This window comes from Peromyscus maniculatus, chromosome 14 (assembly GCF_049852395.1).
Source record: "Peromyscus maniculatus bairdii isolate BWxNUB_F1_BW_parent chromosome 14, HU_Pman_BW_mat_3.1, whole genome shotgun sequence".
Taxonomy (NCBI): domain Eukaryota; kingdom Metazoa; phylum Chordata; class Mammalia; order Rodentia; family Cricetidae; genus Peromyscus; species Peromyscus maniculatus.
The window spans coordinates 86,461,475-86,486,499 of NC_134865.1; the positions used below are offsets into that span (position 1 = coordinate 86,461,475).

The 25,025-nt window shown below is 38.5% G+C and overlaps 1 pseudogene and 1 gene segment (V, D, J or C); both read right to left on the minus strand.

Annotated features, from left to right (window-relative positions):
• Positions 1–6,091: 6,091 nt before the first annotated feature.
• On the minus strand, positions 6,092–12,528 carry LOC102905046 (immunoglobulin heavy variable 3-72 pseudogene; annotated as a pseudogene).
• A 9,774-nt stretch (positions 12,529–22,302) lies between these two features.
• LOC143266760 (immunoglobulin heavy variable 3-73-like) lies at positions 22,303–24,606 on the minus strand. The segment is given in 4 exon segments: positions 22,303–23,020; positions 23,122–23,554; positions 23,656–23,712; positions 24,465–24,606. Coding segments are annotated over 2 exon segments (480 nt in total).
• Positions 24,607–25,025: the final 419 nt, after the last annotated feature.

Consider the following 25,025-nt stretch of genomic DNA (forward strand, 5'->3'; position numbering starts at 1 on the left):
GGGACACAAGGAAAGCGACCACTGTACTCTGCCAAGACAGGGTAAGATGGTCTTTCAGAAATCCTGCTTCTGAAAATGGTCTGTCAGATACTCTAGGCCTGTAGCCAATTTGAATGCACCAACAATGCTGAGAAACATTAGGTGACTGTCCAGGCTGCCAGCTGTCTTGGTCTACTCTTGCAAGATTCCCGAAAGTTGCTTACATCCATCTACCATTTCTCAGATACCATTATCTTCCTTCTCAGGTCTTTGATGTGGTTAAAGACTAGATAGTTATAATTTCCTCAGTTATGATAAAAGATAAGTTAGATATAAAACCTTAAACTCACAAATATAAGATAGATAGGACATCTTCTTTAATATTGTAACTGTAATTCTTGCTTGATAATTGTTTTGTTATATGTAATTTTACTATGTTAAAGTTAAAACCTTCCTTTTTAAAAAAAGAAGAAAAGGGGAAGTGCTGTGGATATTACTCTATGTAAATAAAACACTGATGGCCAGTGACCAGGCAGGAAGTATAGGCGGGACAAAGAGAGAGGAGAATTGGGGAAACAGGAAGAAGGAGGGAGAGAGACTGCAGCGACCACCAGGAGAAGGGCATGTAAAGAAGCCGGTAAGCCACCAGCCACGTGGCAAGCTATAGATTTATAAAAATGGGTTAATTTAAGATATAAGAACAGTTAACAAGAAGCCTGCCACGGCCATATAGTTTATAAGTGATACAAGCGTCTGAGTGATTATTTTATAAGTGGATTGTGGGACTGCGGGGCTTGGGGAACCTGGAGAGAAGCTCTCCAGCAACATTGTAAAATAAGATAAAATAAAAAAGTAAAAAAAAAATGAAAGAACAATTTTCAGCTTCACATGGAAACCTGAAAAACTCAGGATACCTTGAACAATCATGAAAAAAAAAGCTAGAGATAATACTATACACAATCTCAATTCTAAGATGGAGCTCTAGTGCTAAAAACACCATGGCATTAACATAAAAAATACACATTGATCAATGCAATCAAATCAAAAGACTTTACATAAGTCAACACACCTAAGGACACTTGATGTTTTATAAAGAACCCACAAATATGCCTGGAAAAGTAGCATCTTTAACAGATGGTGCTGGTCAAACTGGGTGGCTGAATGTGGAAAATTGCAATGAGATCCATACTTGGAAACTACAAAACTAAATTTCAAATGGTTTAAACACCTAAACATAAGGCCAGACACACTGAATCTGACAGATGTAAAGATGGAAAATAATCTTGAAGTCATTGGCAGAAAACACTCTTTATGAATACAACACTGATATCAACAGGCACTAAAAAAACAATTAATGAAACAAAAAGCTTTTGTATGGGAAAGAACACCATTACTCAATCAAAATTCTAGACTACACAAAGGAAAATGATTTTTATTCACTGCATATATTAGAGAGGACTAATATCTAAAATATATAAAGAATACAAAAAACAAAACAACAAGAAAAAAAATCCAATTAACATGGGAGTACAGATTTAAACAGAGAATTCTCAAAAGAGGAAACTCAAATGGCTGAGATGCAACCAAAGAAATGTTCAACATCTACAGTCATCAGGGAATTGCAAGACAAAATCCTGTGAGATTTCAACGTATACTACTCAGAATGCCAAGATCAATAAAACAATTGAGAGCTTATGATGGCAAGGATATAGATAGAGTAAGAAGAACCCTCATCCACTGCAGGTGGGATTACAAACTTACACAGTCATTATGGAATTAGTATAAAGGTTCCTTAGGAAGCCACATAAAGATCTACCTCAAGAGCCAGCTTGGTCATATTCCCCAAAGGCCCTACCTCCTACTACATATAATTTGCTCATAAACGTTGTTTGCTGCTCTATTCATAATATCCCAATATTGAAAACAGCCTAGATGTACCAAGTTTGCAAATAGATAAAGAAAATGTGGAACATTCCACAATGGAGTATTACTCAGATGTTAAAAAAGTGAAGTCATGAAATTTGAAGTTGAATGTCTGAATCTAGGGGAAAAGTCATCCAGAATAAGGTAACTCAGACCCAATAAAACAAATTTGGCATGGATTCACTTATATGATGATGTTTGCTCTTAAGTTTAAGGTAAGCAGACTACACTACATGTAGCCCCAGAGGTTAGATATGGAGTAAGGGATTGTGATGGGTGGTGGATCTCCCTATGAAGGGGAAATGAACACAGTTCTGTGTAGAAGGAATCTTAAAAGTTCTTATTGATAAAATCAAACCTGGAGCCAGGTATTGGGATGAACTGGAAGATCAGAGAACAAGCCACAGCCAACCTCACCTGGTCAACTTCTTGGCTGGCCTTGTTTCCTCTGACTGGAATCTTCTGTGTTCTAATCCAGAATGAATCCCAGCTGAACTGTGCTGCTTCAAAGCCTGAATGCTTAACCAGCCAAGTGCTTAACCAGCCAAAATGCTTCTAGTTTCTGGTCCTCATGCCTTATATACCTTTCTGCTTTCTACCATCATTCCCTAGGATTAAAGGCTTGCTTCCTGGGATTAAAGGCGTGAGTCACCATGCCTGGCTGTTTCCAATGTGGCCTTGAACTCAGAGATCCCAGATGGATTTCTGCCTCTGGAATGCTAGGATTAAAGGCATGTGCTATCACTGCCTAACTAGTAGCTTTTCTGTTCTCTGACCCCAGATGTTTATTAAGGTAAACAATATTTTGGAGAACATAATACCACTACAGTTCTGGATGGGAGGAGGCACTGGGACAGGAGGATTAGAAGGGGAGGGGTACAGGAGAGGAGTTGAGGGAGTGACTATGCATTGGAACAACTAAAACAAAGGTCTGATTTGGAGTCCACATGGAAGCCTAATACAGTATAGGCTTCCTAAATTGCATACATATATGAAGGTGATCCAAATGTAATTGTCATATAATAGGGGATACAGAGCCCCAAATGGACATCTCTCATAACTAGATGAAGCCTCCAGGTTTGAGACAATGCCTACATAACTCATTGAACATAGGTAAGTCAAGTTGTTGCCAACCTAGAGCCTTCACCTCTATTGACTACTGTTCACAGAACTGGAAGGCACTATGCAGGGCACCAGAGTAGAAAGGTAGTGCTCACCCAGCTGTAGCCCTGTGATGACCTGCCTGTAAGATGTGCTAGTGTAATACTGGCACAAAGCTTGTGGGATTAACAACCAATGTCTGATTGTATTTAAGGCTCAATCCATTAGATGGATCCCATCCTGGGCACTGCTGTCTTGGTCAAGGACTTGAGAGTAGATAGGCCAGGGATCTAGGGCAAAACCAAATACTATTGTTCTTCTAAAGGAACATATTAATCAAATGACTCCTGAGGACATTCTGCTATTCTCACAGATCAGTGGTTTGCTCAGCCATCATCACAGAAGCCCCCTCCTTTAATAGCTATGTATAAATACAGAGATCCATGGCCAGACAATGTGGAGAGACAGAGAGAGACCGAGAGACAGAGACAGAGAGACAGAGAGACAGAGAGACAGAGAGACAGAGACAAAGACAGAGACACCTTAGAACACTCAGTCCTAAATAGGATGTCTACATCAAATCCGTTCTGTCAGTGCTCAGGAAACACTGAAGAGGGGCAGAAAGAGTGTAAGAGACTAAAGGGATGGAGGACACCAGGAAAATGAGACTCTTTGAAGAAAGCAAATGAAACAAATAGCTTGTCGGGCAGTGGGGGCCAAGCCTTTAATCCCAGCACTCAGGAGGCAGAGGCAGGTGGATCTCTGTGATTTTGAAGTCAGTCTGGTCTACAAAACAAGTTCTAGGACAGCCAGAGAGCTTTTATACAGAGAAACCCTGCCTCAAAAGACAGAATAGAAGCAAAGTTTTACCAACTACACCCCAGTCAATGGCTAAGATCCAGAATTACAAGGAAGTATAGAAATTAAATGTCAAGGAAATATAAGCTTCAATTAGTATGTAAAAGATGTCCTGAATAGAAGCCTTTGAAAAAAATGAATGAAAGAAACACAAATCGTCAATAAATATTTTAAAACATGGACATTACCCTAGACACCATGATAGATGAAATTATAAATACTTTGAGATACCACTTCAGCCCTCACCCCAGGGAGATTGGCTGCCATCAGCACATCTGACAACAAATGTTGGAGATGATGGTGAGAGGAAGCAGCCCTTGTTTACAGTCAGTGTGGATGGAAACTAATTCAACCATTGTGGAAATCATTTTGGCAATTTCTCAGAATATTAAAGCTGGATCTACCATATGACCTGGCTATCTTTCTCTGGGGTATATATCCAGAAAAACCCATGCCATGCCTAGAGATATATGTACCCCCATGTTTATTACTGCTTTGTTTACTACAGCAAATAATTACAATCAAAATAGTTGTTTATCAACAGAGCAATCAATAATATTGTATATGGTGTGTGTTTGTATATATATATATATATATATAATATGGAAATGTTTTGGATCTCTAAATAATACTGAAATTATAAAGTTTTCTAGGAAATGGATGGATATAGAATATTTGATATTAAGTGGGGTGATGCAATCTTTGAAAGGATAAAAACATATTTTACCCTCATATACAGAATCTAGCCAAATATGTATGTGTCTGCATGTGTGCATCTGTGTATAGACAAATGTACATGTGGGTACAGTACATCCTATGGAAAAAGAGAACAAGGAAGGCTATACACTTGGGGATGAGGAATGACTGAATGCAGCCAATGAACATGAACTATGAAAGAAGATATGGGTAAATGTTTATTTGTGTTAATTCCATCATGGATTTTTTTATTTTTGTTTTCAGAACATGGTATTTTATGTAGAAATTATAATATCTAATGTGATGCTCCATGGCTTCTATTCCAAGTGGCCACTCTAACATAGAATCATTAAGACAATATTAGTAAAGAAGTACATATGTCATATTCTAAATAATATAGTTACATTTCTCTAAGCTTCATAGGTTTAGTTTTAAAAAATTTGGTTTAAAAGCCAGAAATTATAGAAAAAGATGTTAAAATTTTCACTATTCTCCATACTAACTTATAAGTCATCAGGATTTAATTTTTAGCAGTGCAAGGGACTTTATTTTGGAATGCTTCTTTAAAAAACAGAGCTACACTGGTTTACTGTACTCTATTTAGATCAATTCTGGACAAAGATAAAAAGGACTAATCAGTTCTGCAAAGCACAAATTCAACATTTGCCTTAAACTGTCAAAGAAAGCAAAAGAAAAGCCATTTCGAAAACTACAAACATCCTTGGTCTTTAGTGTCTGATCCTGTAAGGATCTCTCAGTAGTCATTAAACATTACTCTACTTTAGAACAAACAAATTAGGTAGGAAACTAGATATGAAGCTTTAGTTATATTAAATTACTAAAGTAAGGACAGTAAGCTAATGATGCTAGAATGGAACCAAGAAATTTTCATAATGAATTAAGTTTTTGAATTATGTCAAAAATGTGAAAGAGTTCTATATTTTGTCAATGTCTCTGTAAGAAAGTCCATCAGAAATGGAACTATATAATTATTTTAATGTAATTAATATAATATAAAATGGATTTTTGTCAAAATCAGGAAATTCTTTTATTAAAATGACCCTCATTGTACAAAAAATTCTTATATTTTATTTAAATAATAGCTTCATATCACACAAATATATTACAAATATGCAAAATATGCAATGTATATGCATTGCTGCAACATTCAAGTCTCAAAGTATTGTTTTAGAATAAAACTGTAATGTGATTTTAAAAGGAAACCCAAAGTGCCTCTACCATAGAAGTTCAACATCTTATAATGTTCAACAAATTGCAAAGAAATATGTCTAAATACAGCATATACTTGAAAATAAAACATATCTGTGTTTTTAAGATTTTCTATTCTTGTCTCCAGGATTTTCCTCTTGCCAAATAGAAATTTACACCCACATTACAGTTTCTCATAGTTCAGCCATTCTGTACAGTTGCCACTTTCCAATGCAGAGACTTCTGTGGTAGATACAGCTTTATATGTTCCAGAGAACTTTCCTGAGAAAATTACTGTATGGAGAAATAATACATCTGGGCATTTTTATCTGGCCCAGAGCGCCCCCTGTTGGTGCTGAGCACCCTGGCAAGGAGGTTTGTGTCTGGGCTCACACTGAAGTCCCCTCACTGTGTCTCTTGCACAGTAAGTGGCAGTGTCCTCAGCCTTCAGGCTGTTCATTTGCAGGTAGAGGGTGTTTTTGGAATCATCTCTGGAGATGGTGAACCGGCCCTTCACAGACGCACTGTACTCTGTTGTGTAACTATTAGCTTTGCTTCTACTCACTGCAATCCATTCCAGTCCCTTCCCTGGAGCCTGGCGGAGCCAGTACATATAATAGTCACTGAAGGTGAATCCAGAGGCTGCACAGGAGAGTTTCAGGGAATCCCCAGGCTGTACCAATCCTCCTCCAGACTCCACCAGCTGCACTTCACATTGGATATCTGTAATAGTAGAGAATTCTGTTCAGGAAAATGTTACACACACCCACTGTCCCTCTTACTCATGCCCACCTCTTATTCATGCTCCCCCACACTCAGCATCTCTTACTCCCATAAATAACCTTTTACAAGAGTTACAAAGAAAATGCAGTTCAGCCACAACTTCATGGTGAGAGGTCTGTGTTTAGTGCTGATCCCCGAATGGTAAGACCAGGGAACTCAGGACTGGGCTCCTCTGCTAGAGCTACAGGGTCGTGTCAGGGTTCCTTTTCACAAGCAGAGGGAAACCTAATTTGCATTTCTTCCCGCTATATCATCAGCTCTAGGGTTGAAGTAGAAGATGGTGCAGACTTTAGTACAGAATGCAGAGATGAAATGGGTGAGTTAGGTAGGATTAGCAGTGTTACACTATTGCTTATTGTGTGCATGTGATAAACCATTCAGTGTTTTGTGATTTAACCATGTCCACAACTCTGCTTCATAAATATAATAATTATTTCAAAATTTAAGCATAATTGATATAATGCTCAATTATCATTGAGTAGAAATATTAAAGTCAAGAAACACCTTTGAGAACTTAATTCAGTAGCATGCACAATTTCCAAGACTTTCTGTACCAATTCACTTTCCTACCAGAAATGTGTTACTTTCTTTGTATCTTCACTGTTATTTGACATTTGCTTTCTTGATAAAAACCATTCTTATTTGAGTGAAACGGATTAAAGACATTCTTTACATTTTCTACTCTCTTGTGCCTAAGGATATTGAACATTGTTTCATATATCTATTGGCCATTTATTTTCTTCTTTGGAGAATCATCTGTGGTTAATTTTTCTATATGTTGATTTTATCATTTGGTTTTTGTAGGTTAAGGTTTCGGTTTAGTATAGATTCTCGATACTAATATCCACCAAACATACACCTGGCAAAGATTCTCTCCTGTTTTCTAGTAAACATTAAAAAATATCTAATATCATTAGCCATCAAGTAATGCCAAATTAATTATAATTTGAAATTTCCTCTCAACCAAGGAAGGATGGATAATATTGAGAAAATTAGTGACAACAAATTCTACCGATGTGTCTAAAGTAGAATCTTTCATCATTGGTGGGAAAGTTAATGCTGATGCAATGGAAATCAGTGCATTGACTTTTTAAAGAACTAAAATTTAAAATGGAAATAAAAAATATTCACAAAATTATGGATTAGAATCTTCCTCGATATCCATGAACTAATGATTAAAATAGAAATCTGGTAAATATACACAGCACAATTGCATTTGCCAGTGAAGAAAAAGGAAATCAGTTTTCTGGATAATTGGTAAAACTGGGAAACATTTTTGAGTGAGGTGCTCAGGCTCAGAATGGCAAACTTCACATTTTCTCATTCATATGAGGATCTTTGTTGTAAATTTTTTGATAAATGGCTTTTAATTTAGTATGGTTACATATACTATCATAACTTGAAAACCACTTATAATAGGTATGGCCAACATGAATTTTAAATAGTTTTGTTAAATAATATCTGAGAAATTTTCATCCATGTATGTAATATATTTTAATGATAAGCAAACTCATTCAATGCCACCAGACACTTCCAAGAACCATAAATAATTCTCCCTCCTAAGTTCAAGCCCTCTCTTCAATTAACTAATAACTCAGCACAGAGTCTAACTAGTATTATAATGTGCATCTGTGTATAGGACCATCCCCTTGGGGCATGGACAACTCATTATATTCCATCTCCACAAAGAAGAGTGACCCTGCCTCAGTAGCAACCATCTATCAGAAGGTTCCAGCCAGGGGTAGGGACTCAGAAACTTTTCTGCCATCCATGCTGGAATTTTTGACTAGCTTGATTTTGCATAAGTTATGTGTAAAAACACTGTTCCTCTGAAACCAAGTGTCCAGTGGTTGTGTCATGTCAGAAATGTCAACATTTCACAGAACTCCTTCCCATCCTGTGGCTCTTAAATTCTTTCTGTTCCCTCTTCCATGATATTCCCTAAGCCTTTGATTGGAAGTTAATGCAGATGACCTATGTGTAGCTAGAATTTTCCTGCCTTGCCCACAGTCAGGACAAATCTTTGTCACCCGCCAGTCCCACAGCCGCTCAGACACAACCAAGTAAATGTCAAAGACATTTCAGTCCTTCCTGTATTTCCAGATGAACCCCTAACATGGCTCTAGGCAAAGAAAGTCAGTGAACTTCTGTGCATTGTGTAGGGTAATTTACTCTCTATAGGCTGTGAGCATCCTCAGGAACTGATCCTGGTGCCCAAATATTTCTGCCCTGTGAGATGCTCTGAATCTTCTTCATGCTTGACTGCATCTTCTATATATACAGTCACAGTGCAACTGAAATTTTTTAAAATTTTATTTTATCTAATTTTTTTTTCATTTATTTTACATGCTGACCACAGTTTCCCCTCCTTTCTTCCCCCCCCCATGACTCCCATCTACTCTCCTCCACATCCACTCCTCCTCCTTCTAGATTCAGAAAGGGGCAGGCCTCCCATGGGCTTAAACAAAACATGGCACATCAAGTTGAGGTAGGACCAAGCTCCTCCCCCTGCATAATGGCTGAGTGAGGTAATTCAGCATGTGAAACAGGTACCCAAAAGTTAGATAAGCACCAGGGACAGGTCCTGATCTTACTGCCAGAAGCCTTACAAACAGACCAAGCTACATAACTGTCACTCACATGCAGAGTGTCTAGGTCAGTCCCATGCAGGCTCCCTAACTGTTGGTCCAGACTCCATGTTCTCCTATGAACTTAGGCTTGAAATTTTTAAATATCCAGGTACTCGAAAAAATATTATGCACATTAATGGTACCGAAGGTCCCTGGGGTAAATTATTCTGTTATTTGGTATGGCAAGCAGACACAGAGGATTCCTGCCTTTCATGTCCCTCCACTCCTGATCTGGAGTGCCCTGAGGTGAATGTGTCATGTGCTTTCCCCACTGTCCTTAGCAACCTGCAGGAAGTTTTGCATCAGAACTCATGGAAACATTCACTCACTGTGTTTATTGCACAATAATGCATGGACATATCCTCAGATCATGAATTGTTACAGGTACATCTGTTTTTAGAACTGTGTATTTTTCATTCATGAAATCTGTATAATACATAATACTACTTGGGTAAATTATTCCAATCTATTCCATGCCCTTACCATGAACATCATAGACTAAGTTCCTGTCATGGATAGTTAAGGTGTATCCAAGAGATGCACAAAAAAGCCTGAGGGACACTTTTGGCTACATGAAACCCACCCCAGATTCCACCTGCTACAGCCCATGGACAACTTACAACATAAAGAATCCGTGTGAGAAAATTATCATGCATACCCACTGTTTCTCTAACTCATATTTGTCTACTTATGCAATTAGCACCACTTCTCAGTAAATTACCTTTGGGAATAACAACAAGGAAAAGTCAACTGGTCACCAACTTCATGGTGAGAGTTCTGTGTTCAGTGCTGAGCACTTAATGGGAACACCTTGGAATCCAGGACTGAGTTCCTCAGCTGAGCTTCTCAGTCAGTGCTGGAATGTTTTCTGAGGGCAGAAGAAGAACATATTTGCATGTCCTCCTGCTGTATAAGGAGGTCTGAGCTTGTCCTCAGATTGGAAGAGAGTCTCCTGGTAGATAATGTAGCAATGTTAAAATTAAAGAAAATATATGTCATTACATGACTGTGCCCCGAGGACTCAGCAATTGTATTTTTGTTTACCTGCACAGAAGATGCACTCAATGTAGTGCAAAAAAATGTAAAAAGGGGTCGAAAAGTGTCATACTCAGTCATGTATCTAAATATTGTGGTGTGTGACATCACCAATGTCAACACTAGGCACAACTGCTCCCCCGATGATACTCTAGGTCACAGTCAGGCATGCCTGTTGACACTCACATAACCATATCACTGTGAGGAGAGTATTTGCGATTTTGCTCCATTTTAATACATTCTAAAAGAAAATATGAGTACATATTTATTGTAGAAAATACACAGAGGCCTCAGACATCAGACTGAAAATTTTAAAGGATCTTATTTGACACATGTTTGTGTGTAAACTCATCCATAATCTCAAAGCAATGAACACATATGCTGGGCTGAGGACATTCCACTATGTACAAGGTGATCTCATTTTTTTTTTAAATTTTCTTTGCTCTGTTGAATGGCAGTGCTGATATTTGTGTAGGACCTTTGGTGATTCACACCTCCTTCTTAATAATTATCTGCTATACTCTTTCTCCTGTTTTCAAATCAGATCCTTGGTATTCTCAATCTAGGTTTTCTTAGTTCAGCTTGCAGGATATTTGCTCAAGAATCTCAAAATGGGTGTCCACACAGTGTAGAGAAAGAGAATGCAGTAGCTGTGTGGTCCATGAAATTGGTTGCTTTAGTAGGGTCAAAGCAGCACTGGAGGCTTAGGGTCCCCTGGAGTGTCTTTTATATTCAGTTCATGTGGGAATGCTGGGAAAGTTGGGTCAGATCTAAAGGGTAGATGATAGCAGCAGTACCAACAATCGATGTACGGCCTGAGGAGGAAACAAGGGTCAGCAGATCACAAGGATGCCTACATCAAACTTCACTTATCTGGTCCACCTGTGGGAAGGTCTTCTCCTCTCAGCTAATTCTCTGTGGAAATATCCTTGTTGACATTCATCAAAGTATAATCTCTGTATTGATTTAAGATAGCTTCAATTGCAACTAAACATCACAATTCACTCCTCATTAACTTGACATCAAGTATATCCTACTGTCATGTTTGCAAGTCAAATGAACCAATTCTTCTTCCAGAATAAATGGAAAAGTTACTTGAGGTATGCTTACTCTGAAAATTCCAAAAATTTAATAATATTGACTTAAAACATTTAAATATCGGTATTAACTTTGTTTCATAAGACAAAGGGCTAGGAGCAAAATATAAACAGTGATATATGCTTAACAAAATGTATGCCAAAACATAATTATTAATATAAAAGTAAAGAAGCATTAATGTCAGTTATAATACTGGCTTCTATAACCTATCGTGTGGCCATAGTTATATTTATAAATACATTCTTCTACTATCCATTCTATGTATCTTCCACCATAAGCACAGCAGGTCCTCTTGGAGGTTAGCTAGAGGTATAAACCACAAATTAATTATTAAGGTTCTGAGCCATTTACCATCCTATTTAGATTAGGTTTATTGCAGCTTTACACTGACCTTAGTCTCAGGGCCTGGTAAATAAGGGCTATTTTAAAGGACCATTTTTATACGTTCCAGACATACTGTTACTTACCTCAGTATGAGATCATACCTGACCAGTTATCTTCATTATATTCCTTTAAATCCACATTGGTAACACTGTAAATCCTCTCTCTCTCTCTCTCTCTCTCTCTCTCTCTCTCTCTCTCTCTCTCTCTCTCTCTCTCTTTGACTCTCTCTCTGTCTCTTTTTCTTTCCTGTGTGTGTGTGTGTTTCTGTCTGTCTCTCTATCTGCCTTTTTCTCTGTCTGCCTTTCTCTCTCTCTCTCTCAAATCTATCTATCTATCTATCTATCTATTTATCTATCTATCTATCTATCTATCTATCTATCTATCTATCTATCATCTATCTATCTATAATCTCTCTCTATATATATATGTGTCAACATCTTATTCTGTTGACTCAATAGTATCAAGACCTCATAGTGGCCAAGGGAAGGATTTAGCTCCAGTGGAATTGTTTTCATGCTTCCTGAGAGACAAGGTTTCTCCTCTTAGAGCAAGACTTGTAGAACTGGCTATCACAGGGTCACAGAAAGAGGAAGCAAATCTTTGATTGGTTGGACACTGAGGTGTTGGTGAGTGGTACTACTCTAATTCCCATTCCTTGATTGCTAGACACTGAATGATGGATATTAGAGTAAAATTTACATGCATCAGATTCTCATTCAGAGTCTATGCAGTTTTTGCATGCTTTGCTCAGCTCTCCAAGTTACTGTCACTTAGTATACACCATAGCCATGCCTTTAAGTGATGACTCACCTGTGTCTCTACGTAGGCACATGTTGCTGAACTCTTAAATTCATACATCATCCCATCATATGCAAGAAATATTTATTACATTTACATTTGAACTATATTCTGATAAGAATCAAGGCATAAAGTCACATTGAAAATAAAATAAAGGATAATATGTGTGACAAAAATGTCAAGTTCTGTCCCAGGAGCCTTGTGACAGGTGGCCACTAGGGGCAGTACATCTTCAGTAGAGTTCATTTCTATCTCCAGAGTGATAATATGGAGCCACAGGGAGATGAATCAGCCAGATTTAGATAGTGTCCCCAAGAGCTCATGACACATAAGCTCATCTTCTCAAAATTACTTAAAGGTGATGAATGTGACCTCATGACAGAATGAACAGAGATAGATGAATACTATATCCATGTCACATTTTCACTGGTCAGGCACAGATTTGAAATATTCACTGTAACTTCTCAAAAGAATCCCTGCATTGTGTATGGTGGAAGGACCCTTGGCAATGTGACTGAGCATGTCCCTGTCAATGAAAAAACAAAGATATTGCCTCAAAGCCATTAAGAGATAACTTTTTCTGAGGTCAAATATTTTGGATCTTAGACCATGAACATCAATTTAGTTTTCCTGAAATGTCATATTTTAATATGGTAACAGTTTGATTAAAGTTTCAGAATTACAGACAACAGAATGTCATAACTAAAGTTTAATTATCTTCCAAAATTTTCACCCAAGGTCCTTTAGATGTCATAGATGCAGCCACACCTGAGTTCAAGACAAGTGTTTCAACACTGGATTCTGAACATGTGGTATAAAAAGTACATGTTCTGGTTGATTAATAAAGGAGAAAAAATACTCAAAAACTTGAATTTGTTAAAATATTACATTGAATCAAATATGAGATTATGTGAACAGTCCTTCAGAGGAGTTAAGATTTGAGAACTCATAGTATTTATAAGTAACTGATTCTGATGGCCTCTCCTGCATCCTATTTCCCTTAAGTCTTAAATCCTGTCTTAGTCAGAGAATTAAATTAAGACTTTACTCAAAGGCTACAGGAGAAAGGCTCACACCAACATCTATGAACTTCCTCACCACGGGATCCTATAATCTCCTACAGATGGTATCCTCTATTTTGGTCATGTTTGTCTTCATCTCAAATTAAAAAAAAAACACTAAAAAAACAAATCTCTATGGAGAAATCACAGGTTACTACAGGTGATAAATTCAGAAAAGATTTCTGAGAAATGAGGAAATGTAGAAGAAGCCCAGAGAACAGATACCAGGACACAACTATGTCTGTACCTGCTCCTGAACCTTGTGTGCTGACGCCCTTTGTGGCTCCTACTCTGAGTTTTGTAAGTAAATTGTAACTGTGATCACTAGAGATATCACATGTGTTTTAGTTGTATCTATGGCCAATATAACTAACATAAGCTTTCCTCCAGTGGCTATTTTTAACAATACAACCATAAATAGCAGAAATCCCTGAAGGGCCAGGGGTCCCGCATGATATAAAGGGATCCTCTCTGTTTCCATTATCCATGATGATCAATGTAGATCCAACCCTCAATCCAGTGGCTCTGCAACCAAACTTACAGCAATAAACAAATAAATAAATGAAAAATAAATAAACAATAAAAGCCCTATATGTAGCTGGATCATGTGATATAAATGCAGATAATTTGTCTGTCAACATCAGCCAGTCAGTTATTGAAGAACTGATCTGTGCTGCATAGATGAATGGTTTAACTCTCCAGAATTACCCATGAGGGAATACACATTGTTGTATGAAGTTTGACTGAGAAATGGTTATCACACAAATTGTCCAACAAAAAGACATGTCCTTTATGGAGAATGAGACAAAATGTATGAGGAAAAAACAAGGAGTTTTTCTTTCTTCAGAGGAAGGAGAGGATCTTTATGAAAGAACATCAGAGATTGGAACTGGAAGACCAAGGGGTCTGGGAAACAGGAACTTCCCGGGCATGAACGTCCTGCAGCATGACTCAAGTCCAGGTTGAACGCAATAATGTGTATTCACACAGAAGTGGAGAATGAAGAATGGATACTGTCCCTAGAGCTCACAGCACAACAGAATGCAACCATTCATGGATCTCCCCAACATCGCACATCATCAAGGTGGCTGCATTACATCATAAGCAGAAAAAACTCCGCCCTATATCACAGAATAAGGTGACATCCTTACCTCCACATTAATCATGCCAAGTTGAATACATACACAGAGAGAGACACATATATGTACACACACACACACACACACACACACACACACACACACACACCCATGTGTAACTGACAGCAGAAGAATTTTGGGTAATGGGGACTGAGTACATCCCATTAGACCTTCCCAAGCCCCTGTATGAGCCACAACTGAGCAATAACTGAACACGTGTGAATGTCTGAGCCCTAGGTTTAGATCACTAGGTCAGATGATGCATTTCCTGTTTGAACAAAGACTAACTAAACAACAGATGCTCAAAATATATGTAGAAAGTATAATTGATTCTTATCTGAGGCTCATGAAGGAGGAGAAGAGCAAGATTTGAGATCTGTTAGGTAATCTAGGACACTGACCCTGGCCATATTTCCCTCTTGGTACCCTCTGAATCTTAAAAAACTGGGGTTCTAATCAGAAAATTCCACTTAGGGTATGTCTTGAATCTCATAATGGAAAAGTCTACCCAGGTTTCATAAGCTTCTTTAACATAATGCTTGTATCCAGATAGAGTCATTTCTGTCCTCAGCACTGACTTTCTGCATTTTGTTCCTGCTAATTGTATCATAATATTAAAAATTTACATTCAAGAGTATTCACTTTCATGGTTGATAGCACAGTTTACTATAACCTTGAATGAGGATATAATCCTTAGGACATCATTAGATGGAGAGATGGGCAAGAGAAATGTATCAATTATGGCTATTTCTGTTGTTGGGCTGACCTAGAACTCCTTGTGATCTGAGGGCCAACTACTCATCTGAGCATCCTTCAGGGAAGTTTACACACAGTCACTATGATGCCTCATTGCACACTGTCCCTGATCTACAGACACAGGAGGGTGTGTTCTTAGGTCTCAGACTACTCAGCTTTAGGTTGACACAGCTCTTTGGATCATCCCTGGAAATAGTGACTCTCCCTTTTATAGAGGAATCATATTCTGTAGTGAAACCACTAACTTTGTTTTTAATAAAGTCAAACTGATGATCCTTTCCTAAAGTCTTCAGGACTCACGTCATATAGTATTCATGGAAGGTGTGTCCAGGGGATGCATATGAGGGTCTCAGAAAGTGTGGGGGATTTACCAAGCCTCTCCCAGACTACAAGGTTCAGCTCAAACAGGACACTTACAGACCCAGAGAATCCTGATCAGGAAACAATCACAGGTGTTCACTGTTCCTCCTACTGATGTCAGTGTCAGTCACTGAATGGGAAGACATAGGAATCTAGGGCTGGGACTCTATGATGTAACTCCAGTGTCATGTCTGGGCTGGTTTTCATGAGCATAGTGCAGTCCACTCCACATGTCCTGCTGTTATAAGCAGGCATATAGAAGTCTTGAAGACAGTAATAACCAGGATAGGAGGGTTTTTTTGTGGAACTTTCATGAACAATGATTTTATTTAAGAAAATAAGTAGCCATGATTGATAGCAAATTCCTAAATTTCTACATACTCAAGAGAAAATGAGCTAAGAGTCGGGAATCAAGTTTAATTTATGAAAGTAGTATGGAAACTCTCAAACATCCAAAAATTGATTATCACAGGACCTAGCTATACTACTCATTGGCATATGTACAAAAGAGTTCAGGCTATGCTACAGAGAAAGTTATTTAGACATGTTCATCATCTATCTATACATAGTAGCTAAGAAATGAAACAAACTACAGGTACTTTCATTAGTGAATGGATTAAAAAGATATGGTACATATACAGAATAGAATTCTATTCATCTGTAAGGAAAACAAAAATAATAAAATTTTAGGTAAACAGGTTTGTAGATGTAAACAATCGTCTTATTAAAATAAGAAACACAGAGCCAATGTAAAAGAGAAAGCCGAGAGGTCAGAGCTCAGAGATAAAATCTTACCTCCTGCAGTGCTCCTAACTTCCCCGAGAGAGCTACTTCCTGTTTGCTGTGTTTAAATAGTCTTTCTGTTCTGCCTTCTCATTGGTTTTAAACCCAACCACATGACTGCCTCATCACTGCCTGTAAGTACCGCCCTCCAGGTCTTAAAGGCATATGTCTCCAATACTGGCTGTATCCCTGAACACACAGAAATCTACCTAGCTCTTCTAACCATCACGCTCTTGCTATGGCTCTAATAGCTCTGACGCCAGGGCAACTTTATTTATTAACATAAAATTAAAATCACATTTCAGTACAAATAAAATATCACCATACAGGTTGACTTGAAAAATATTATACTGATTGTTGCTTTCCAGAACTTGAAGATAAATTCTCATTGTTGCAGGCACCACACACTGTGGACAAAGGATTGGAGATATCTACCTGGCACAGACCTGGAAGCCTTTTCTTTCAAGGATGAGCTCCCCTAGCACTAGAATATGCTGTGCAGACAGCTATGAAGGAAATGCAGTTCATAGACCCATTAAGCCATGACGCTGCCCGTGAAACACAACAGGCACTGGACCTGCAGGGTGGGTACAGCGGTGGCACTTGTGTCTTTGTACTTAGCTGTCTGACTGCACTTAAGGCCTCTTCAGTAGGAGGGAAGTAATGCCTCACTGTAAACTGAACCAAGCGCCTGTGACAGGAGAGGTCATAGAACCTGCTAGGACAATTACCCTAGACAAACAGAATTTATTTTCTCTATTGAAAATAGATTATTTCATGTAATATGTTCTGATTATGGTCCTCCCGACCCCTTCCAGGTCCTCTGCATATCACCTCACAAGTCTCTCTCTCCTCTCTCTCTCTCTCTCTCTCTCTCTCTCTCTCTCTCAGTAGAAAAGAAACAAGCTTCTAAAATGTAATAAAATAAATCAAGATACAATAAAAACCACAATCTCATTGGGACAAAAGAAACAAATAGAAAAGAAGATCCAAAGAAAATGCACAGAAACCACATAGGGACATATACTCACACACAGAGAGAATTCCCATAAAAATAAAAGTAAACTGGGAACAATAATATATAAGAAAATAACTGTAAAGAAAGAATTGTGCTGTGACAAAACATTATCAAACAAATAACCTCCAAAACTGCTACTGAGTTTATTTTGTGTTGGCCATCAACTGCTGGACATGGAGCCTGTCCCTAAGAGTGGTTTATATAACAAGTTATATTCTGTTAGAAAAAAATTTCTTTTTCTTTTGCAAGTGGCTATCCATTGGAGACAACAACTGGATTAGGGATGGAGGCTCCTGTATATTTCCCCTCTCAGCACTTGGATCACATCTGGCCCTGTGCATGATGCATCATTCTCTGTGATTTCAAATGTGTCTCAGTCTCTATTTGTTTAGAAAGGCCTAGTTTCCTTGGTGTCCTCTGTCCCCGGTGACACTCACAATCTTTTTGCCTCATCTGCAGGATTCTCTGAGCCCTGTGGGGAGGAATTTGGTGGAAATATTTCCGTTAGGACTGAGTGTTCCAGGGTATTTCACTCTCTGCATTTTTCCAGTTGTGGGTCTCTGCATTTGTTCCTGTCTGCTACAGGAGGGAGCTTCACTGGCTGAGCAAGTATGCAGAATATAGCAGACTGTTGGTAGGAGTCATTTTTCACTGTTTCTTTAGCAGAACAGAAGTATTTGCTTTTCCCCTAGACAATCTAGTCTCAGGTTCTTGGGTATATTTACATATACATTACATATAAATGCATATATAAATTACCAAGAGCGCATATATCAAGCAATCATATATGAAAAAATAAATTATAAAAAATCTTTTAGTTTAAATTTTTGGAAATGAGTTCAGTTTTATGGAGTCAGCCTGAAATATAATCACAAATTGGTTGGTTTCTCCTACAAGTGTTCCCTGCATGGTACAAAGGCAGAAATGTAAGCAGGAACCAGGCAACTAACACTTTGACCTACAGCGAAGTCGGGCCTCTGACACACAAATATACTTTCTAAGTGTATTCTAAGTAGTTATCCCCATAACCCAAGATAAAAGCTCTCATACACATCACAGTTTTTTTTTTAAATTGCAGATGGAGACAATTTCAGAAATCCACATCTGGTAAACATGCAGAGAACAAGTGACCCTGGGATGCCCAACTACCCTTGATACATCTTCAATGTTCATTCTACAAGTAAGGCTCAAGGAAAGTCCTGAAGAGGTGGAAGAAACATGGTAAGATCTATAGTACCAGGATGCCACTATGAGATGGTATCTTCTCGACAGGACAGGGATGCTGCACCCATGGCATCTCGACGATATTGATGCCTAAATTATATGTCCATAGTATAGGGGAAAACCTTACAGATCCCAAACACTAGATGATGCCCTATAGGTAATCAATGGCTGCTGAAATAGGGAGAATCAGTTTTCTCTAAGGACAACCTCCCAGATAGGTTATTCAATCACAAGTGGACTGCTCTAAACATATATGTACATATACGTAACTATAACTCGTCTTAATAGATAAAATACACACAGAAACATACACACATGTAAAAAATATATTAGAGATAAAGCAGTCATGAATTTGAAAAGAAGTAAGGGATGGATATGAAAGGAATTTGAGTAGGGATATTATGGCTACAGTACTTAGGTAAAAACTATCAAAAAAAAAAAACCCTTTTAATTTAAAATTTAAAAAGCAACAAGGAAATCTCCTCTCACACCCAAGTCCATTTTAATTGTTCTGAGTTCAGTGTTGAACACTGAATGGGAAGACCAGGGAATCCAGGGTTGGACTCCACAGCCAGAGGTGCAGAATCAGTACTGGGCTGGTTTTATAGAGGGAGCCCTAGTTTGCATTTTCTGTTGCTAAATATTGAGTTCTGTGTTGTAAATATTATACATATGAATGCTTTGAACAGATAAAAGAGACAAAACTGGGTAATAGGAAAAGAATAAAAGAATACCTATTATTTATTACATATTTGTGATACAATTCAAAATCTTATTTTATTGTGTTTTGGACCACACAAGCCTCTGCCTTATTTGCTCCACAAAAGCCATTATAACAAAAAATTGTTAATTTTAGGAGGAATAATGAAGTTTTATGAATATTGAATCCAGATATTAAATTGAAGAAATTGATTTCAAGGTTGTAGCTTATTTCTGATCCATGCAAACAACTGGTGTACAATACTCAGTTCTGAAACGTAAAGATATTTAAGTTCTATATATTATTATTTTTCTGTAAATAACTTTTGAAAGATTTGAACTTTTGTGTTTGTTTTTATTTTTGTCTGGAGTGGGCTGTGTTTCATGTAGCACTCCTATACATTGGGTTACTATTTTTAAATACCTTCATGTTAATAAAAGGACATGCATGTGAGTACACAGAGAAATCTGGAGCCTCCACTCTAGAGCCCTGCTCTGGTGTTCTTCCATCTCTCCAGTCCTGCTTTGTCCCCAGTGCATGACACTCCATACTAACTGTGGGTGAGACTCAGAATGAAGAGCCCTGAAATTGCCTCTTCATGAAAAAAGATCATCAGGTCCTAGTTTTCCAATTGAGAAATTAATTCTACTGTGAGATGAACAGTCTTCGTGGTGACTGGGAGGAAACTTTGAATCGTGTTATTTCTGTTGCTATGGGCGTCCCAGGAGAATGACATAGGTTCTAGGAGCTAAACTTTTCCATGTCAGATCTTGTATCTTTCAAGGCAAGAATTGAAACTGACATAGGAGATGGTCTCCTGGGGCTTGCATGTAGTTAACTGAGAGAAATAAACTCTGGGCAGTTAGGAAACACACGTGCTGGCCCTTCTCTGCACCTGCTCCTCGGGCTCTGCATACATGATTTATTTTGGATTTTTATTTTTGCAATTTCATAGCAAAAAACTTAGCAATGCTCTTGACTAGATGAATGGGATGTTATTTGTTAAGTGCTAAATGAAGCATTGATAGTACCTCTTCTAAGGTTCAAGGAGCATTATGGAAGATAAGGTCAGATTGCAGAGAGGAGTACTCTGTCATGATGATTTTGGGATATGACATGGACATCACAACTGTGAACATTCAGATTATCTGACTCTCTGCACAAAATAAAGGCACAAGTATTGGAAGAGAAACTGTTGAGAATGAGAAAGGGTGAATAGGAGAGGTAGATGGAGAAAAGAGTGCAATGGAGGGTGAATATGTTTACGATTGTTTCTATTCAAACAGAATTGTTGAATATGTTAATAGATTTTCCTCCACTGTGTTGCTTCTTTATCCTGCTAGACATTTCCTTTGTTGTACACGCCTGAACTTTTTTTTTTGGTTTTTCGAGACAGGGTTTCTCTGTGTAGCTTTGCGCCTTTCCTGGGACTCACTTGGTAGCCCAGGCTGGCCTCGAACTCACAGAGATCCGCCTGGCTCTGCCTCCCGAGTGCTGGGATTAAAGGTGTGTGCCACCACCGCCCGGCTCACGCCTGAACTTCTTGACAAGCTATGTAAGAATATTTTTTATCTATTTATTATCACCACAGAAATTATGATTTTTTATAGTATTTGTTTTTCATAAATGACACTTGCTTTCATCTTGCAGCTATTTTAATATAAATGTCTATAACTAACAAAACTGTCATAAGTCTCTGGAGGGGTAAGGATCTTGTCTGTTATTCACAGATCCTTCACGATCCCACAAGCCACTAAACACAATGTGGTTCCAGCAACTGTGTGACTGAAGCTAAACCGTTCGCAGATCAGAGATTCAAATATGTCTAGTCTTTTTCTACTGTCAATGAGGACACTTCTCTCTTTTCACCCTGAGTAAGGAGTCCCTCAATGATGGATGTGTACAGTTGGTGAATGGTCTTCCTCAGCGTCCACAGAATCATGCATGAAAGTATGAAGATGTTAAACATGCATTTTGTGAATTAAAGCAGTTCTGACACAAACACTGTTCAGTGAAAATGTCTGTTTTCTACTGATAATGAAGTGATGAAGGGAAGACAAGAAACTATTTTCTCCTTTGCTGTGTCAGGTTAATGTATGGGGGACTCTTGACTAGAGGACACTTATGGCAGGACTTTACTGAAGCAAGATTCAGTTGTAGGCAGGGAATTATCAGGAAAAGACTCACAGAGACCTGGGTACTGAGCCCTAGAGTTCACCATTCAGCAGGAGGCCCAGCTGTTATCTCCTCAAAGTGGAATGTGATGGTGGAACAGAACATGGTATATCCTTCATCGACAAAACACTAATATTTTGATTAGGAGAGAGATTCCTAGAATAACTATGTCTTTTTAAAGTTTTTAAGATTCTATGAAAAGAGGCAGAAGAAAGAGTTAGGGAAACTGAGACAGACCATTTCCCGACAATGGACTCCAAGTACCCACAGGAGTTGCAACCTGAGCCTCTGCTGAGTTTAATGTGAGCAGCTCCTGTCAATGTACAGAACAAAGATCAGAGGTTGTTCTAGATGAAAAAAATTGTAGGATATATAATGGTAGTGAAGGCTGTACATTAAATAACAGAAATGGGTCAGGTCTGCTACTTATATGCACAGTTATCAGGAAAAGCAGAAATATTTGAGACCTGTTAGGGTGTACATATCACAGATTATGTCAGCTTCAACCTCCCCTAATCCCAAACACTATCCTAATCAGAATACTTTAGGCTTTACCCTGAATCTCACAAGGTAATCTCACAAGGTTGGAGAATCCCCAACAACACCTTGGACCCTCATTAACATTTGATACTGGTGACCTCAGGAGTCATTTCTGTGGTCAGAGGTGATTTTTAGCATCTAGTTCATTTACATAGTCCATAGTGTTTGTGTGTGTGTGTGTGTGTGTGTGTGTGTGTGTGTGTGTGTGAGTGTAATTGAGGGAAAAAAACAGAACTCTGCTTTTATGGACATTAAAGACATATACAGACCACAAGTGCAGAGAACATTCTGGGAAATCATTAGATGCAATGCCAACTGAGACACCAGAAGCAATCCTCAATTATGTCTGCACCTGTTTCTGCAATGTGCTTGTTTTCCATGTGCGCTCTGCGCCCCCTGCTGGTTCTGAGCACTTCTGCAGGAAGATATTTTTGTCTGAAGATCTCTCACTGTGCCATGTCTAGTACAGTAATAAATGGCCGTGTCTTCGGGTTTTAAGCTGTTCATTTGCAGGTAGATGCTGCTTTTGGAATCGTCTCTTGAGATGGTGAATCTGCCTTTCACAGAATCCGCATAGGATGCTGCATAATTATCTGGTCTGTGTTTAATTGTGCCAACCCACTCCATCCCCTTCCCTGGAGCCTGGCGGACCCAGTTCATCCAGGCAGCACTGACAGTGAATCCAGAGGCTGAACAGGAGAGTTTTAGGAAACTCCCCGGCTGCACCAAGCCTCCCCCTGACTCCACAAGCTGCACCTCACACTGGATACCTGAAAACACAGAGAATCATAGTCAGTAAACTGTCACAAATGTCAACTCTCCCTCTCACTCATGTCCACTCACACACTGAGTATCTTTCCTTATCAGTTACCTTTTAAAAGGGCAATGAGGAAAACCCAGCTCAGTCTCAACTCCATGTTAGATGTTCTGGGCTCAATAATGATCACAGAATGTGAGAATCTGTGAATGCAGATCTGGGTGCCTCTGTCAGAGCTGTAGGGTCAGGGCTGGTTTTCATTAGCAGAGGGGAACATTATTTGCATGTCTTCTTGTTATATCATGAGCTGAGGGATGTGAGCCTTAGGGGACACAATTAATGTTGCAGATGTCTGACATGAAATAAGGGTCAAGGTGGCATTTAGAGCATCTAATGTCACTGATTGTCCTTGGGACTTAGCTCAAGTGCTACAAAACATTTTTTCAAGGTGGAAGCACTATGTTTCACCTCTACCACTGCATGGACGAAGAAAATGTGGAAGCAGAAGTATACATATGAATTACGTTCGGGATAGTTGAAACTGTGTCTACAAAAGAAAGAGAAGGAAAAAAGAAAAAAAGAATCCTTAGTTAGAATGACCTAGTGTGAATTTTAGTTATAAATGGAAATTTAACTTTGCACACTTACTGTATTATGCTTTATCCATGTAAACTCCCCTGATCCTTTGCAGAAATTATCACAGAACTTCAGAGGAAATAAAGAAAAGATATATCACTGAAATGTTATAATTTTAGGGGACATTGTATGAGGTTCAGTGAATCGTGAGTATATATATATATATATATACATATATATATATATACATATATATATATATATATATATATATATTAAACTGACTAAATCAAATGCAGCTGAGGACATAGCTCAGCAGTACAATACACCATGCACAAAGCTCAAAGTTTGTTCATTAAAAATAAAAGAACTTAATTAAATAAGCATAAATACTGTCTGAGATTATTCTTTGATCAGAAATAAAAACAATTGAAGACCCGTGTTTACTCCTTAGCTCCTCCAGGGCTGCCCTCCCCAACCCACCATGCAACCCTGGTTCTTCCATCCCAAACACACTTTCAGCTCTTCTGTGTTTTCCCTAAGGCCTCAGGTATTCCTATTTAGTTTCATGCCATATGCTTCTGTCCCACAGATCCTCAGGGACTTGCCTTTCTCTTCACTAGTGAGGTCTGCTCTTTCTCACAAGGAAGAACCACCTGGACCTTCACCTTCTCTGAACCACCAGGTAGTCCACCTCCTCCATTCCTCACAGCCTACTCTCTTCCTGTGACCTCCCTCCTCTTCCATCATGATGTCTTTGCTCCTTCCTACATCTTAGACAGTCATCTCCATGGTCTTTGTTCTCTGAACTGATGAGTAGACACTGTTATTATTTACCCAATAGACTCCAGCTCCTCCAAATTCTTTCTTCCAAGACTTACCAGACTCCCTGGCTTTTCCAGAATCTTTCATCCCTATGCTGTTCATGCCTTGATGGGTATGCTGTGTCACAGCATCCTGAAAATTAAAAAAAAAATACCAAAATGCATAACAACTCTGCTTGTACCTTCCCATAGTACAAGATGTCTGCTCACCTCTCCCTCATGATCTCACAGACCCTGTGCCTATTGACCCTAAAATCCTTATGACTACACAACCAACAGAGCTTATCCAAAGTAGGAAAACCAGACTTTGAGAGATACACAAGAAGGCAAGGCAGGAGAAGACAAGCAATGGGTTGTTCTGACCCCTGGATAGTGTCTACTCATGTAAACAATAGTCCTGGATATCAGTTGAACAAAAGAAAATAATCTCAACCTTCTCATGACTTAATCCTCTACTGAACATTGTACATACCTATACTGTAAGAGTAAAGATGATTTGAAGAAAAAAGAAGAAAGACTCAACCAACAATTCCAAGCATAGGAGTCTCAGATCAAAGGAAGTCATTATTGCTGACTCCACTATAATTCATAACATCATTAGAAATTACTAGGAAAAGT